The following is a 17806-nucleotide window of genomic DNA, read 5'->3' as shown; positions in this document are numbered from 1 at the left end:
CTAGGCGCGGCGGCGGCTGCGGCTCTGGGAGCGCCATCGGGTAGCACGCCCTGGTGTCCCGTCCGAGGGCACAGGTGGCAGGAGGAGGCTCACGGCTTGCCCACTCTCCTCCATCCATCGCTCCTCCTCTCCTGGTTTTTGTGTTGGGGCCTTAGAGCTCTCAGGAGGGTGCGCTGGAGGAGGGGGGCCGGGGCGAGAGCACCCCCTTCCCGCGCGCGCGCACACGCTCCCGGCGCACGCACACACAGGCGGACACACACACGCACACAGCTCGCTCGCCTCGAGCGCACGAACGTGGCCGTTGTCTTTGTGTGGAGCCCTCGAGGGGGGTCGGGCTCCGGGCCGGTCCGGGGGAGATGGCGCAGCCCATCCTGGGCCACGGGAGCCTGCGACCCGCCTCGGCCGCTGGCCTGGCCGCCCTGGAGCTCGACTCGTCGCTGGACCAGTACGTGCAGATTCGCATCTTCAAAATCATCGTGATTGGGGACTCCAACGTGGGCAAGACCTGCCTGACCTTCCGCTTCTGCGGGGGCACCTTCCCGGACAAGACTGAAGCCACAATCGGCGTGGACTTCAGGGAGAAGACAGTGGAAATAGAGGGCGAGAAGATCAAGGTGATCCAGACGGTCAGGTCCGGGAAGGGAGGGAGCTGGGAGGGGACCTCGCCTGAGGCATCGCTCTAGTGGCTGGAGACGTCCAGCTCTTGGTTGTGTCGCCGCCCGCTGAGCCCAAGACCCTGGGCACCTCCTCATCCTCTTTTGCCTCTCTCAGTGACCCCGTTCTTACCTCACCCCTGTTTTTAGGGCAGGAGGGAATGGTTTCCTTTTTCAGCTCGTTGCCCCTGGCCGACAGTTCTTGTCTGGAATAGCAAGGTTGATCCCATCCTTGACCCTGCGCCAAGAGCAGCAGCACTTGTGGGCAGAGGGAGGCATGAGGCAGCTTTTGGTCCAGGTCTGTGGGATCGATCCCAAAGCACTTTACGCATCTTGAGGTCTAGTCTACCTCTTGGGTGCCAATAGGCTGCAAAAACCACTTGAGCTAAGCCTCAAGAATGAGAACTGCTTTGTTTTAAATTACAGTTTATAGTTGAGATTAGGGCTGAGTTGAGAGCGGGGGTGGTTCTGGCCCACAGCCATGAGTCCTTTGAAAGAAATTCAGACAGGGTCCCCCGCCAGCCCTTCATAATAGACAAAACTTGTTCTTTTGGAACCATCCTTCCCAAATGATAACTCTTTTACTTGTCTGGGGTATCTTGCTCTGTCAGGTCAGGGTATTATCTTCAGAAGGCCTTTGTAAAAATACAGAGCAAGTTACCTGAGGGCCAAGGGAAGTGCCTTGGTCTCCCCCTTCCCCATGAGTTTATTACATACGCCAAGTACGAATATTCTTGTCTATTTGTTCTCATCTTTAAGTCTACAGGACAGAACATTTCAGTGTGCAGGGTGTGATGGGAGGGAGGACGTGGCAAGGGCAACTTCAGGTGTGTGGGGGGAGGGAGCAGAGGAGGAAGGGGGAGGGAGGCACCTCAAAAGGCACTGGGGACACTGAAGACCAATTTCGCTAGAGTCACAGCTGGCCTTTTCTAGAGCCTCTGGTTGGACCCTCCACGGAGTCAGGGTGAAGGTAAACCTCCCTCTTGCCAGTCCAACAGCCAGAGTGTCTCTGAGGCTGGTCATCTGAGAGATGTGCAGAGAAGGGCTGAGGAACTGGGGAGAATGATGAAACACTCTAAACTGAGCAAGACTCCTGACTCCTTGACTTAAGATGAATGTTTTTTAAATGGCTTCAGAAACCAGGCCAAGGTAGGTGCCAGGAAGATGGGCTGCTCGGTTCTGTTTGTTAACAGAGAGCTCTCCAAAACAATTGAGCCCCAGGGTCAGGAAGCTAGGGCATTGTTCTCAAATTGTGATCTTTTTGACCCTGGCCTTTTGGGAATTGGAGCATTTCCCTTTAAAGTCATTGTAGGTATCTGTCTTGGTCTTTTCCTAGGGCTCGTACACTGACGTTTCCTTGGTTAGGGCTTTCTCTAGTGTGTCTAGTTTCTTTAATGTAAGGCTGCAAGATTCTGGAATTTCTAAAGCATGCCTTTTTTATCCAAGTAGAAATATATCTGTGCATGGGATCTAAAATCCTTAAAATGTAATACTATCACTTGTTGAAAATCAAGTGTCACATTGAGCCAAAGTGTTCCCTGAATTTAAAACGGGGAAATGAGAATAAGGCCGCCTGAAATTTAGGTGGAGGAGAAAGGAAGTGTTTGAGAGTCTGAGGGAGGACGGAGAAGAGAAGGAAGCTAGGAAGTGGGGAATGGGGAGGTGAAAATCAAGTGCAAGAGGGTCATTATCCAATGGCCTTGGGGACATTTTTAAACCATTCCTTCCCTTCTAACACCCCAGTACTTAGCTAAACTGGATTTTACAGTCTCTGCCAAACATTCTGGATCTTCTCCCAGAGGGCAAAGCCTATGACAGTGTGACTCACTGGAAGCAGCTCAGCACACTAGCACGTGCAGATAAGTGCTTAATACAGGCTTTTTGGGGGAAGGTGATATCTTTTAAGAGGGCAAAGTCTTGTGACCATGCCTGTGGAGGAGTCCTCCGACCACAGATTCTGAAGCACTTAAGGTGGGGTATGGGAGCAGGGAGATGGTGTCCCTGCCTCTTGTAAAGCTGCTCCAATCTCACAGCCAACGCTGGCAGGCGAGAGGCCAGCATGTCCGTGGGAAGATGGCAGAGCATGGCAGCTGGACAGCTAGCATGTGATCTAGATAGGAGAAGATTTTGCCCCACACTTCTGCCGGTCTGGAGTTCCTTAAGGAACAAGGGCCAAAACCACTCTAGGAGGTGACTGCCAAGGGCTTTCCCCTTTGGGGGAGAGAGAGAAAAATCCAGTGTGACAGGCCCAGGTAGCCCTAGACCACAGTTAGCAATAGAAGGCTCTAAGCTCTAAAATACCAGCCCTCACAGGAGAGTGGTAAAGAGGTCTCAGCAAGCTCTTTGCTACAGTCCAAGACTAGGGTGGGGCCTCTTTTGGGCTGACTCCTTGTGTCCTGGGGTAGCACACGGGGCAACTCCTGCTGGGGCATGACTGAGTTAGTATATTTGGGGCTACTCCTAATTACCAGAGCCATCCCTAGGAGGTTGAAGCCCATTTGGTGTCTCCAGTCCATGCGCCCCCCCACCCCATCACAGCATTTATGATCCATGTTTTCTGGTTAACATGAATATTGAGAAAAGCCTCCAACAAACAGGCAATAGTAATAATAATAACTTGTTTTTATTGAATGGAGCCTTGATTAAGAGCTCAGCTGCTAACCAAAAGATCGGCAGTTCGAATCCACCAGATGCTCCTTGGAAACCCTGTGGGGCAGTTCTATTCTGTCCTATAGGGTCGCTGTGAGTTGGAATCGACTTGACAGCAATGGGCATTTATTGAATGAGGCCTTTGGGTTCAGTGGTACAATCCTTGCCTTCCATGTGGGAGACCTGGTTTGATTCCAGGCCAGTGCACCTCATGCACAGCTGCCACCCATCTGTCAGTGGAGACTTGTGCATTGCTACAAGGCTGAACAGATTTCAGCAGAGACTAGGAAGAAAGGCCTGGCGATTTCCTTCCAAAAATCAGCCAATGAAAACCTATGGATCAAAACAGTCTGATCTTGTTGTACATGGGGTAGATATGAGTTGTGGGTGACTCAACAGCAGCTAAAAACAACATTTATTGAATAAACAAAGAGCCCAGGCTTGGCACTTTACATGTATTATCATATTTGATCCTTGTAACAACCCTATGAAATCAGTACTATTGTTATTATCATTCCTATTTTATAGATAAGGAGACTGATGTTTAAACCAGAACAGTTGCTGTCGAGTCGTCTCTGACTCATGGTGACCCCGTGTGTGTCAGAGTAGAACTGTGCTCCGTAGGGTTTTCGATGTCTGATTTATCAGAAGTAGATCGCCTGGCCTTTCTTCTGAGGTGCCTCAGTGTGGACTCAAACGTCCAACCTTTTGGTTAGCAGCCAAGTGCATTAATCGTTTGCACCATCTAGGGATTCCGACTACTGTTTAGAGAGATTAAATGACTTTCCGCATGTCACATGGATCAGTGCATCAGTCTTTGACTCTTGAGCCTAAGCCCTTCCTTTAGCATCTCACTATACTGCCCTCTCTGCCAGCGCCAGAATCAGAGCCCATGGTCTTTACCCCCACACTCTTCTCTAGGAGGCAATACACAGCCTGAACAAGGGTGGGGATCGGGAGGTGGGTGCCAGGCAGCCAGCCTCAGCTAGCCTTTTCTAGGCCCAGGCCCTAGGGTCATAGCCTGAGGACCCAGGAGCCTTCAAGATGTCTCCTTCAACTGCACCTAGGAAACTGAGCAGAGTACCTGGGTTTTAGTTTTTGCATCTTAACTGTCTCACATTGGATACAAGAATCAGTGTTCAGAGATGTAAGAGACCTTCGAGATTCTCTAGGCCAGCGTCCTCATTTTACAGGTAGGAAACTGGGGCTCAGAGAATGTGACTTGCCAAAGATCACACAAGGTGAGGCCTAGAACTCAGGTCTCCAAATTTCCTTTCAGTACTCTTTCCATGCATCAGGCTGCCTGGCTTAGAAGAGCTCATAAATACCTGCTCACGGCATCCACCTCCCAACCCCCCCGCAAGTTACCTCTAACAGGGACATCGTATAGAAAAGCTAAGAGTCCTTCCTGACATCAGCCTGAAAAGGGTAGAGGCATCCGCTAACATCTGGAGCTTCCGTTGATGACCATTCTGTGTCTGTCACCTATAAAAAAAAGGTTTAGCTAAATCATATTGTGCCTGTCTCAGCTAAAAGCACTGGAAAATGCCAACTAGGGATGTGAGGAGGCTGGGGAGGTAGTTGTCGGGATGCTCAGAAACTAATTTCTGAGCCATTCTTTGTAAATTCTCAGACAAGTACCCCTCCTCTCAAATTTGGTTCCTTCCGCAGGCTGGGTACCCCCTCCGCCAAAGTGCAGGTCAGCGGTGACTGTGGGCAGGTGTGGCCCTGGATTTGAATTTCTCTTTCTCTGCTGATCCGGTGATAAAACACCTTCCTGTGTCACATTCCCGAGTGGATGGAGGCTGAGCTAAGTGTTCATTGGAAGCTGGCCTGCCGTCAGAATGACATCATGTTTTCCTTAGGGCTTCTGGGCTTCCATCTTCTGCCAGTTAGCTTAATGGTTCATTATCCACCAATGTGTGTATCTCTAGCTCCCTTTCAGCGTGTGAGTTTCTCTTTGTCCTACTTTGCCTTTCCCTGTATAAGCTTTGGGTGTGTGTGTGTGTATCTTAGATGCATATGGGACAAGTCCAGCTGGTTGAAAAAGACGAAGATTTGTTTAAAACTTTTCCCATCATCTACTTGTTTTACTTGTTACAGATGTACTCGTCTCCCTTTTTCCACATCTACCCTCCCCCATTGGCTTCCAACAAAGGCACATTCATGCCTCATCTATAGAAAGATGCTACATATGTTCCCTAGGGAAAAGAAATACCCATGTCAGCCAAGAGCACGTGCAGGGAGTGGGGGGCTTGCTGAAGCTTCTCAGGCAGGGATAGCCCCAGGAAAATGGTTAAAAGGCTCTATTTATCTTTGGCAGCTCCCCATGCTGTGCCCCTTGACCCTCCTCCAGCACCCTATAAGTTTGGGCCTGTCCCTGGCCACCCATGGCATGTTGCTGGAATTCCTCTCTCCTCCCCTTCCACTGAAATGCCCTTGCTTTGGGTCTATCTCATCTTCAAGAAGCCAAGATTTCCAGGATGACATCCAATGGATCCAAAGAGCAATGCTAACAAGAGAGGGTTGATAGGCCTTCTGAGACAATAGCAACAACTAATATTGGCAGAGCTTCTTGGGTGGTGCAAACGGTTAAGCACTTGACTACTAGCTGAAAGGCTGGCAGTCTGAACTGACCACAGGCACCTTGGAAGCCAGGCCTGGCAATCTGTTTCCAAAAGGTCGCAGCCTTGTAAACCCTATGGAGCACAGTTCTACTCTGACACACATGGCGTCTCCCATGAGTTGGAGTTGACTTGATAACTAACAACAACAATATTTGGAGAGCGCTTTACATTTTGCGAAAGCTCTTTCTCATGTATTTATTTCATTTGATCTTTCTGGCAACCAGGGAAGAATCAGGTTCCCATTGTACAGATGAAGAAAACAAAGCTCAGTTTCAGAGACTTTAAATGACTTGCCTAGTCATGTACTCAGCTAGTAAGTGGAGGTGCTGTGGCTGGAACCCAGGTCTTCTGAAGTCCAAAGCTACTGTTGTATTTTCAAAAGTGGCCTCTCGAGTAGTCGTCCATCCAGACTTAACAGTGGAGCTTTCGAGCCGGGGAGGAAGAAAGAGTATATTAAACACTGTGTCATGTACTTGCAAGCAATGCTAGCTCACCGCATTCCCACAAGATTGGTGTTGCGATCCTTATTTTTCAAACAAGGACATTGAAGTAAGTAACTTGACTAAGGACACATAACTAGTAAATGATTTGGGTTGAGATTTGCACCTACGTTGGTTTGACTCCACTATACCCTACTGACCCTCTGAGTGAAAAAGAGATCGGGGAAGCATATATCTAGCTCAGCAGTAGCCAGTGCCCACAGGAAAGGAGGAATAGGAGTGAGGAGAGCTAAGCGCAAAAGGGGAAGAAGATAGGTCTGAAAACAGGTACTCAAACCTGGTATACAGATACTTGTACACCAGTGTTCATTGCAGCATTATTTACAGTAGTCAAAAGGTGAAAACAACTCAAGTGTCCATCAACAAATTAATGGATAAACCAAAAGTGGTATATACACATAAAGAGAAATGAAGTTCTAATACATGCTACCACATAGAGGAACCTTGAAGACGTTACGCTGAATGATATAAGTCAGTCACAAAAGAACAAATATTGTATGATCCCACTTACCATATTTTTATGCAAATAACATTCTCATTATTATGCTGAGCCCTATGCCAGAAGTGTTTTTTTTAATGTCATCATTTTTGAACCTTTATGTGTGTGGGCATGTAATTTGCAAAAAATAAGGTAAAAGAGTTCTGACATAACAGTTGGCAAAAAATGTATAACACGTGCATTATTTTCGTAAAAATACGGTATATGAAGTATCTAGAATAGGCAAATGCATAAAGACCAAAGTTTATTAATGGCTGCCGGGAGCTGGAGGGAGAGGGAATGGTAATGCCGGCTTAATGGGTACAGAGCTTCCTTTTGGAGTGATGAAAATATTTGGAACTAGATAGCAGTGGTGGTGCCACTGAGTTGTTCGTTTTAAAATGGCTCGTTTTTATGTTATGTGAATCTCAACTCAATAAAAAAAGGGGAAAGTAGATTCTTTCACTCTCTGGCAGGGGCCAGGGGCTTATGAGGGTGCTGAGAAGAGCAGGAACATAGAACCCCCTGATAAAATGAGATTGCACCACGTGTCCTGTGAGCCTGCCTGCTGTGCTGTACCTTTCTGGTGACTTGAGACCACACCATCCACACCATCGGCTCTCCTGTTTTTCTGCTGGGAGCAGCCTGCTTCTTGGCTCACCTCTCACCACAGACTGGGATGCAAAGAACTTGGGGTGGGGATTGTAAAGAGCTGGGTGGGAACAGTGACAACCATTTAAATTCTGAGGTGCCAAATCAGAGCTTCAAGGCTCCGTATCCCATTGGAGAGGCAAAGGAGGTCTTCAGCTGGGAGGGCCCTCCCCGCAGTTCCGACAACCTGGGTGGTGTACACAATTATGAAGCCAAAGAAAAGTCAAACAGCCAACCTACTCAACCCCAAACACCTCACACACTCCCACCCATGTTCCTGCTAGTGGCAGGTATTTTTAGAGTGCTGAGCTCATGGTGTTAAAGCATCTGCCATACGCCTGAAGGCTGGTAGGGATTCAGCCTCACTCAGAGGCAAGAGGGGTGGGGGTGGGGCTCAGGAGCAAATGGTAAGGATACTCTTGTGCTAGATCTGCTGTCTTCCCACCAACTGACCGCTGTTCCTTTTCTGGCCTGCTCGCCCTTTCTTCCTGCTCGGAGCACCAGAGAAGTGCAAGAGATGACAGTCTCTCTCCGCTTGCAGAGGCAAATCCGTCTTCTCCTTTGAAAGGATGTCAGACTCGTGTTTTTCTGTGTAACCAGTCAGATGTTCTCTCTGAAATAGGCTTGACGGCCAGCCTGCTTGTCTTTTTGGTGGCTCAGGGCAGTACTACTTTTTGGTGAGAAGCACAATGATGACAACCTTGATGATGAGTGCTCTCAGGCAGAAGACTGCTGAGAGTTTGGCTGAGGAGATGCCAAGAGCACTAATGAGACAATTCGAGAACAAATACATTCATTCTGAATGGTGTGGTACAGACGCACAGTACAATAGAAATTCCTAAGGAAAGAGAATTGTAGAGAAGTTGCAGAAAATTTTAGGAAGAGGGCAGAGGCATGAACTGAGTTTTGAAGAATGGGTGAGATTTGAATGGGGCCATGAGGGGTAATCAGTTCCGTCTGTCAGGGGACGGTGACCTAGCATGAGCAAAGGTACAGAGAAGGGAAAGAACCAGGTGTAGCTGAGTAGTTTGGAACTAGGTTGAACCCATTGCCGTCGAGTCGATTCCAACTCACAGTGACCCTGTAGGACAGAGTAGAGCTGTCCCATAGGGTTTTTAAGGACCACCTGGTGGATTCAAACTGCCGACCTTTTGGTTAGCAGCTAAATTCTTGTGGGGTCAAATTATGGCAGACCAAAAAATTCCCATTTGGTGCCACACGCAGTAGAGGGCTATCGTAATTTCCTGAATAGAAGGACGAGGTACTACTGATGTAAGCAGGGGCTTAAGAGGGCTAGTCTGAAAGCAGTAAGCAGAAAGTGCCAGAGTAGAGGCATCCAGAATCCAAAAGACTTTGCTGTAATCCAGGAGTGAGTAAGGAAGGGCCTGGCCTTGAGACATGTAAATAGAAATAGAGGAGAAGGGGTGATCTGAAGGTTGTGCTGAAGGAAGTTGGCCACCGTGTCGACAGAGGAGACGAAGGGGGCCTGGACCACGAAAATTCATGTTCAGAATGACTCCAGGGCCCTATAAGATCTTCACTGAGCAAAGAGATTCAATTATATTGACTAGATTATACTTACTGCTAACTTCCAATAAAGGGTATACTTCGTTTTAAGAGCCATAGTAGTCAATTAGTGGCCATAATCAAATTTTCTTTGATAACTGAGAATCGTATAGGGCCTTGGGACCATTGTTCTGTGTGTGAGTTTCCCTTGTCCAAGACTTTGGAGGAATAAAGGGAAATAGATTGGGCTGAATGTGTATTGACCCCAGGGTCTCCCTGGGGAGTTGTTTCTTTGAGTATGTTACTGAAATCAGCTTTTTTTCCCCTCCTAATTTGGCCTTTCTTCCAAAAGTTGTGATGCAGAAGAAAAATCCACTGTGCTAAAGTAGCTTTTATATAACAAAGAAATGAATTTAAAAATAAATTGAGCTAAAAGGTGAGACTTTAACACTAACTTTCTTTTCTTTAAAAAGTAACTGCAAAAAAACCCCAAAACAAATCAAAAACAAAGTAATGCATGCTTACAGTAGAAAATTTTGAAACTATAGGATAGTGTAGAAGAAAACCAATATAATGTGCAGCCCCACTGCCCATAAATAACCATTAGTGTTCTGTTGTGAACACTTCCAGTCTTTCTATGCCTGTTTGTTTAATATATTTTAAAAACTGAGAACATAATATATGAAACATTTTGTATCCTGCTTTTTTCCACTTAACTTGTATTTTGTGAGCATCCCCCCCATTATTTAGTCTTTGAAAACATTATTTTTAATGGCTACTTAGTATTCCAATCTATGGATATATACTCACAGTGACCCATGTGGAAAAGAACTGCCCCATAGAGTTTTCTTGGCTGTAATCTTACAGGAGCAGATTGTCAGGTCTTTTCTTCTGCACATCTGCTGGGTGTATTCGAACTGCCAACCTCTTGGTTAGCAGCCTGGCAGTTAGTTGTTTGCGCCAACATGGATCACTGTGAGCCATTATCAACTAGGGCACCTAACAACAGGAACATGAGTAGATAAGCGTTAGCTAGTCCTCTCCTCCTGAGCAGTTAGGTGGTTTCCTGTTTTTAGCAAAGTATAAATAACACCACGATGGAGATCTTTGTACACAGAGCCTTGACCCTATCTCTGCTATTTCTTTTGTATAGATTTCTGGAGGTGGGACTACAGGCTCTAAGAGTTTTGAGGACTTTTAAGGTTCTTGATAATACTGCCAACTTGGTCTTCTGAAAGGTTGACCAATTTACATCCCGGTTTTTCAAGTAGAAATCTTAAAAGAAAAATTTTGATAAATCCTGAAGCAAACGTCTCTACTTACCTTGATAAGTCCATTTTTGTCGATGTGTCAGAGACCTGCTTCCTATGCCAAGACTGTCATCTCATTTTTATAATGCCACAGAGCCATGCTTTCTCCTATCTGTTCATATTTCTTTTTCTGATCTCAGATATTGGCTTTGATGTCTTCCAGGTTCAGGTGTGGGACACGGCGGGTCAGGAACGCTTCCGCAAGAGCATGGTAGAACATTACTACCGCAATGTGCATGCAGTGGTCTTTGTTTATGATGTCACCAAGATGACATCCTTCACCAACCTCAAAATGTGGATCCAAGAATGTAATGGGCATGCTGTGCCCCCACTAGTCCCGAAAGTTCTTGTGGGCAACAAGTGTGACTTGAGGGAACAGATCCAGGTACCATCCAACCTAGCCCTGAAATTTGCTGATGCCCACAACATGCTCTTGTTTGAGACATCAGCCAAGGACCCCAATGAGAGCCAGAACGTGGAGTCAATTTTCATGTGCCTGGCTTGCCGATTGAAGGCCCAGAAATCCCTGCTGTATCGTGATGCTGAGAGGCAGCAGGGGAAGGTGCAGAAACTGGAGTTCCCACAGGAAGCCAACAGTAAAACTTCCTGTCCCTGTTGAAACCAAATGGTGTAAATACAAGCTAAGTTATCACTGGAGTTTTTTCTTTCCCTTTTTTCCGTGCCTGCAATAAAGCTGACACCTGCTTGTTTCCATACAAGTTGATATTAAAATAAAATTTGTATAGATTATCACATGCTTCATGTCTTGCTTTCCTCCACGAAGACATTTCTGACTGTGATAAGAAGAGGCAGCTTGCCCTATTAGGGTAATAGATCCATGACATGGTATACTCCCTACCAGCCTCCTCTGCTGTCGGAAGATCTTATGGTTTGTGTCACTTCTTTGGGACTAATTCATTCTCTCATTCACCACCATAGGTGGGCAGAAACACCTGGAGGGGATGGGACACAGGCCAGGTATGTTTTTTTCTAGTGAGCCACTGCAGGTGGTAGGATAGAGAAGCCTTCAGGGGAGATGCTGACTCATCGTTTCCTAGGTTCCCTAGATGTGTGCCTTGGATGTCAAGAGGAGGCTGCTTTTCCCAGATTTCCAAAAGTTTAAAAAGTATAGGTTGCCCAACTGTGTTAGTCATCTAGTGCTGCTATAACAGAAATACCACAAGTGAATGGCTTTAACAAAGAGAAGTTTATCTCTTCCTAGTAAAGTAGGCTAAAAGTCCAAATGCAGGGCATCAGCTCCAGGGCAAGGCTTTCTCTCTGGGTTGGCCTTCTCATCAAATTTCCCCTGGACTAGGAGCTTCTCCGTGCAGGGACCCCAGGTCCAAAGGACACGCTCTGCTCCCGGTGCGGTGCTTCTTTCTTGGTGGTATGAAGTCCCCCTGTCTCTCTGCTCACTTCTTTTATATCTCAAGAGATTGCCTCAAGACACAATCCAATCTTGTAGGCTGAGTCCTGCTTCACTAACACAACTGCTGCCTTTTCTCCCTCATTAACATCATAGAGGCAGGATTTACAACATACAGGAAAATCACACAATACCTTTATGGCCCAGCCTAATTGATACACAGTTTTTTGGGGAGACATAATTCAATCCATGACACCAACAGACCCAGTTGCTTCAGAGTAGTTAGATCCTGCTTCCCATTTTTCACCAAGGCATTCCTAACACCAAAAGTGTTTTTTTTTTCCCCCTTGCCCTTTCTTGGATGGGGACAGGGGTCAAGCTAACAAATATCTATTATGTCCCAGATCTTTGCTGGGTGCTATGGGAGAAACTTAACAAGAGAAGGATACGTTCCCTACCTTCAAAGCCCTTATTATCTAGTTGCACAAATGATGTACACACTGAAACTACTTGAGAACAAAAAGTAGACAACAATATCACCAAGGACAAGGTTGTGCTATGGGAATGGAGAGTATTATGTATTCAAAAGTGGGGAAGGTTCACAGAAAAATAATTATATTTATTTTGTATGTTGAATGAAGTGTAAAGTTTGGATTGGTGAGGAGGGGAGTGGGCAAAAGGGAGGTAGGAATGGACTTGGTGGTCAGGTAGGAGGACGAGTAGGAGTCTGGCCCAATGACAGCTGAGGAGCCACAGTGGGGAGTGGAGGTAGGGGAGGGTAGAACAGTTTGCACTTGCTTTTTTAGCCAGTGGGAGCCTTTGGTGGTTTTTGAGCAGGAGAGTCCTGTAGGTATGTCTTACACATTTGGTCCTATTGATGTGAAAGCCCTTGTTCAATTGTTAAAGTAATTAAAAGTGGCTAGAAAAGGCATAACTATACTAGCCCCAGGTAGATTCCTTTTTTTGCAGGGAAGAGGGGGTACTCCTTAAGGGGATCTTTCTTGTTGGAAGCCCTCTGTGAGAGGGTCCAGGCAGAAAGCTTCAGAGCGCTTCCCCCTGTAGGTGTATGGAGGTCTGCCCCTCACACAATGTAGGTAACGCACACCAGATGCGTGTCCCGCCAAACAAATAACAGCCTGTCGGGTCCTGCCTGCCTGTCTGGGCAGCACTCTTCCTCCAGCACTGGCCAATACCCTGCTCCCCGCTCCACTCCCGCCCAACCTGCAGGCTCAGCCCAGTCTTTGGAATTTGCTTAGTACCCCAGTTAACCAGTAACCACAGCCTAAAGTGAAGTCAATTCTAACTCATGGCGACCCCACGTGTGTCAGAATAGAACTGTGCTCCACAGGGTTTTCAATGGCTGATTTTTCCAAAGTGGATCGCCAGGCCTTTCTTCAGCTGAGTGTGTTAACTGTTTACACTACTCAGGGACTCCTGTACCCCAGTTAGGACTGCATTTTCTTACCAGTCGTTCCCACCCAACACCCTGCTCCTGAATCTCACCCAGGGGCTGGGGTCGTGTTGTCTGCTGCTGCACTGCCTGCTGAAATCTCTGTTGCTATGCGTCTCCCTCGTGGAATACTTCATGGCCTTGTGTCAGACTCTCCAGCAGTGAACTCCTCGCCCAGGATACAACCTGCTGTTGTGGCATCTTTTGGTCCCTGTAGCCTGGCTGCAGGTGCACTTGCTGTCCTAATGGCTGCATTTCAGTCCAGAGCCCAACCCCTCTTGGTCTACCTCTTTCTGCTGTAACAGGGCCAAGATATGACAACACGCTGAGCCCTCCAGCTAGGGCTGCCTCTTCTTACACCTGGCTTGCCTCTGACACCTTGTAGGCATTTACTGAGCACCTGCTATGTGCACTGTTGTAAGCTCTGGGGATACATACCCACTGCCGTCGAGTTGATTCCAACTCCTAGTGACCCTATAGGACAGAATAGAACTGCCCCATAGGGTTTCCAAAGCTGCAGTCTTTACTGGAGCAGGCTGCCACAGCTTTCTCTCGTGGAGCGGCTGGTGGGTTTGAACTGCTGACTTTTTGGTTCGCATCAGAGCACTTTAACCACTGTGCCACCAGGGCTTCTTGAAGAGGATACATAGGTGAACGAAATAAAACTCTGCCCTCACAAAGGAGACAGACACTGAACAAGAAAAGGAAGAAAGAAACGAATAATCTGAGGTAGTGATAAGGGTTCTGAAGGCAATGAAGGTAAAAAGAAAGTGAGGAAGGCAGGGTAGGGCAATATCTTAGAGTGTCAGAAAAGGCACCTTTGAAGAGATAGCAATTAAGCTGAGACCTGAGTGAAGAAAACCAACAAGCCATGAGCTCAGGGGGACGAAAATCCCAAGCAGAGGAAAGAGCAAATGCCAAGGCCCTGAGGCAGGAGTGCAGTGGACTCATTTGAGGAACAGGAAGGAGTCTGCCATGACTGGAAGAGAGGGATGGAGGGAAAAAGCGGCAGGAGGTAAGATAGAGAAGTAGATGAAGCCAGGTCAAATGAGGCCCTGTAGGCCGGCAGGGAGTATGGGTTTTATTGAATGCAGTGGGAAGCTAGTGGAAGACTTGAGCACCATCCAGACTCGGTTCCTTTGGAAAGGCTCAGCAGGCTTGCTGAGATGCAAGAGGGAAAAGCCGAAGAAGGATAGACAGCCTTCCTGGGGGACTCTTGAGTGTAGGCCTCAGGAGTGCACTTCCAGGGTGGCTAGACCCCCACCTCAAAAACCAGACTCTGAAGCCTTCCCTCAGACTCTCACCTTTTGGTCCTGCCAAGCCTGTGACAGCTTTGCTGCAAATAGCAGGCACCCACTAATCCCACCTGGCTCTATCCTCTGTGCCTTACCTACCTGACCCTGTCCCTTCCCTCAGTATGAAGTTGTTCTCTCTCAGCCACCTGGGGACAGCCAAGAAGCCCTTTTTTCCCCACTGTGGCCCAAGGAATCCTGAGAATCTTTGGGCTTCACTTAGATTTTCTCTCAATCTCTTACTGGGGTCCCCAGTTTCCCTCCCTGGGTGTGGGGGTGCAGGAGAAGATGGTATCCCAATATGGAACCATGAAATTTCAGTGGACTCCTAGCATTGCTAGTAGTAGGAGTCCCTGGATGGTGTAAATGCTTGGTGCACTGAGCTGCTAAATGAAAGGTTGGAGGTTGGAGGTTGGAGGTTGGAGGTTGGAGTTCACCCAGAGGTACCTCAGAAGAAAGGCCTGGCAATTTACTTAAGAAAAAGCAGTCATTGAAAACTCTGTGGAGCATAGTTCTGCTTTGACATACATGAGATCGCCATGAGTTGCAATCAACTCGAAGGCAACTGGTTGGTAGGTTTTAGCATTGCTAGTAAGATCCCTTTCTCAGCCCCAGAACTGACTGATGGCAACAGCCAGGTGGCACGGTGGTTGGTGCTCAAGCCTCTCTCACATTGAGGGAGAGGACTTGGGGATGCGCTGTACTCAGCATATCTGGCAGAAGGGAACTCAGGAGGCCAGAAAACCATGAGACACTTGTGAGGATGAAGAGTGAGGGAATTCAAGGGAAGTGGGGTGCTTCTAGGCTCCTCATTTAGTTTCACTATGTCTCTGGAACTACTCATGATGGCCGCTCTCTCTCACTTTCCAGATCTGTACCCTTGGGGCTTTGTCTATGCTACAGAGATAAGACCTGGATAAATAACTACTAATATCCCAGTGCCTATTATGTGCCAGGCACTGTGCTAAAGCAGTTTACATTCATTCACTATCTCACTTCATGCTCCTTCTGCCCTTGGAGGTGGGGATAAATGATTTTCATTTTACAGATAAGAGATGGATGTCCTGTGAAATTTAGTAACTTGTCCAAGGTAGTAAGTGGTGAAATGAGATCTGTCCAACTTCAGGTCAGGACTCTTTCTAGGATATTATACTGCCTTTCTGGCTCGTTCCAAGCTCCAGAACCCCTACAAAGGCACCAGGTGTACTCCAGCCAGTCACCCTGACCCATGGGGGCTTGGCCAGCAGGTCATTCCAAATCTAGGCTGCCAGCCTGGGACATTCCTCCTTGAGTAGGGTGCTCTGACCAGATGTCTCCAAGAAGCCCATGTGGCTGGCAGAAAGAGTGTCAGCTCTGGGTCAAAGGTGCCTCTACAATAGCTGGGAGCTACACAGCCAGCTTGACTATGCTGCTTAGCCTTTGGGGCTGTAGGATCTTCCCACTGGCTCCCAAAAGACTATCAGTTCCGCAATACCTGCTCATTTCCTCAGGCCTCAGTTCCAGCCTGAGGCTTTTCTGTGGTAGAGTCCCTGAGCTTGAGGACTGTGTCAGCAGGGTCCTTCTGTCTGAGAACCCCGGACCAGATGCTGCTCTGAGCACCACCACCTAGAGCAATGCCAGGGAGGGAAATCCAGCCCAGAACAGCTGGAGAAGCCCACAGGACAAGAGAGGCTGACGGCAGCCCACGGACCACCCTGAGTGTGTGTTGGGGGTAGGGGGGTGGAGAGGCCTGGATGTGCCGAGAACTCCCCTGGAGAGCAAGGTGCAGCTTCTCCTGAAACTTTCAGCAGCAGCTGCAGAGAAAGGCCAGTAATTATTCTCTTGTAACATCTGTGGAAGTAGCCCTGGTGTCGCAATGGTTAAAGGTTCAGCTGTTAACCAAAAGGTTGGAAGTTCAAACCCACCCAGCAGCTCTTCAGGAGAAGAGCTGCTCCCATAAAGATTCAAAAAAAAAAAAAAACAAAAAACCTGTTGCCATTGAGTTGTTTCCGACTCATAGCGACCCTATGGGATGGAGTAGAACTGCCCCATAGAGTTTCCAAGGAGCTCCCAGTGGATTCACACTGCCGACCTTTTGGTTAGCAGCCATGGCTCTTAACCAGTGTGCCACCAGGATTTCCCCATAAAGACTAACAACCTAGAAAATCCTGTAGGGCAGTTCTACTCTGTCACGTGGACTCACTATGAGTTGAAATCGACTCCACAACACCTAGCAGCAACAACAACATCTGAGGAGACAGATTTGCTGCCTTGCCTTATAGAGCTTCCCCACCCCATCCTCCTCTCCTCACCGGGAGGGGCCTCGCTCCCTCTGAAAGGGCTGGCCTAGACTCCTGAACCACCCCCAAGGCCCTTGAAGGCCCTAGCATGATTCAAACAGAGCAGCCACTGGTTTAACACCTTGTTCTGACTCCAAGTCCCCTTGAACGTCCACACCTCCATGGGTTGGTGATGGGGTGGCAGGACTAAGATGTGGACCCCAGATATTTCTCTAGCTCAGTGGTTCCTGAATGCTCGTTCACAACCAATGGATAAAATTATTTAGAGAGTTGTTAAAGTACAGATTCTTGGGGCACTAGCCCCAGAAGCTCTGGTCTAGTAGATCTGGGGCCAGGATCCAGAATTAAAAAAAAAAAAATTATTGTGCTTTAAGTGAAAGTTTACAAATCAAGTCAGTCTCTCATACAAAACCTTATATACACCTTGCTTTATACTCCTAGTTGCCCTTCCCCTAATGAGATAGCACCCTCCTTCCCGCCACCCTGTCTTTCCGTGTCCATTCAGCCAGCTTCTGATCCCCTCTGCCCTCTCATCTCCCCTCCAGACAGGAGCTGCACACATAGCCTCAGGTGTCTACTTGAGCCAAGAAGCTCACTCGTCACCAGTAACATTTTCTGTCTTATAGTCCAGTCCAATCTCTGTCTGAAGAGTTGGCTTTGGGAATGGTTCCTGTTGGGCTAACAGAAGGTCTGGGCACCATGTCCTCCGGAGTCCTTCTAGTCTTAGTCAGACCATTAAGTCTGGTCTTTTTAGGAGAATTTCAGATCTGCATCCCACTGCTCTCCTGCTCCCTCAGGGGTTCTCTGTTGTATTCCCTGTCAGGGCAGTCATCGGTTGTGGCCAGGCACCATCTAGTTCTTCTGGTCTCAGGCTGATGTAGTCTTTGATTTATGTGGCCCGTTCTGACTCTTGGGCTCATACTTACCTTGTGTCTTCGGTGTTCTTCATTCTTTGCTCCAGGTGGGTTGAGACCAATTGATGCATCTTAGATGGCCGCTTGCTAGCGTTTAAGACCCCAGACACCTCTCACCAAAGTGGGATGCA

At 47.8% G+C, this 17806-nt stretch overlaps 1 protein-coding gene across 1 annotated transcript; it reads left to right on the top strand.

Moving 5' to 3' along the window:
• Positions 1–253: 253 nt before the first annotated feature.
• Positions 254–11045, top strand: RAB33A (RAB33A, member RAS oncogene family). Its single transcript, XM_049872331.1, has 2 exons — positions 254–614; positions 10538–11045. The coding sequence occupies exons 1-2, from the start codon at positions 357–359 to the stop codon at positions 10991–10993; spliced, it is 714 nt and encodes a 237-aa protein (XP_049728288.1). The 5' UTR covers positions 254–356; the 3' UTR covers positions 10994–11045.
• Positions 11046–17806: the final 6761 nt, after the last annotated feature.

Source organism: Elephas maximus, chromosome X (genome assembly GCF_024166365.1).
Source record: "Elephas maximus indicus isolate mEleMax1 chromosome X, mEleMax1 primary haplotype, whole genome shotgun sequence".
Classification (NCBI taxonomy): Eukaryota; Metazoa; Chordata; class Mammalia; order Proboscidea; family Elephantidae; genus Elephas; species Elephas maximus.
This window is presented reverse-complemented; position numbering and strand designations above follow the sequence as displayed.

Bases quoted from the DNA above. Each gene is read 5' to 3' on its own strand.
- RAB33A (XM_049872331.1), top strand. From the start codon at position 357: ATGGCGCAGCCCATCCTGGGCCACGGGAGCCTGCGACCCGCCTCGGCC. The intron at 615-10,537 runs GTGATCCAGACG...GATGTCTTCCAG, and splicing joins TAGAGGGCGAGAAGATCAAG to GTTCAGGTGTGGGACACGGC.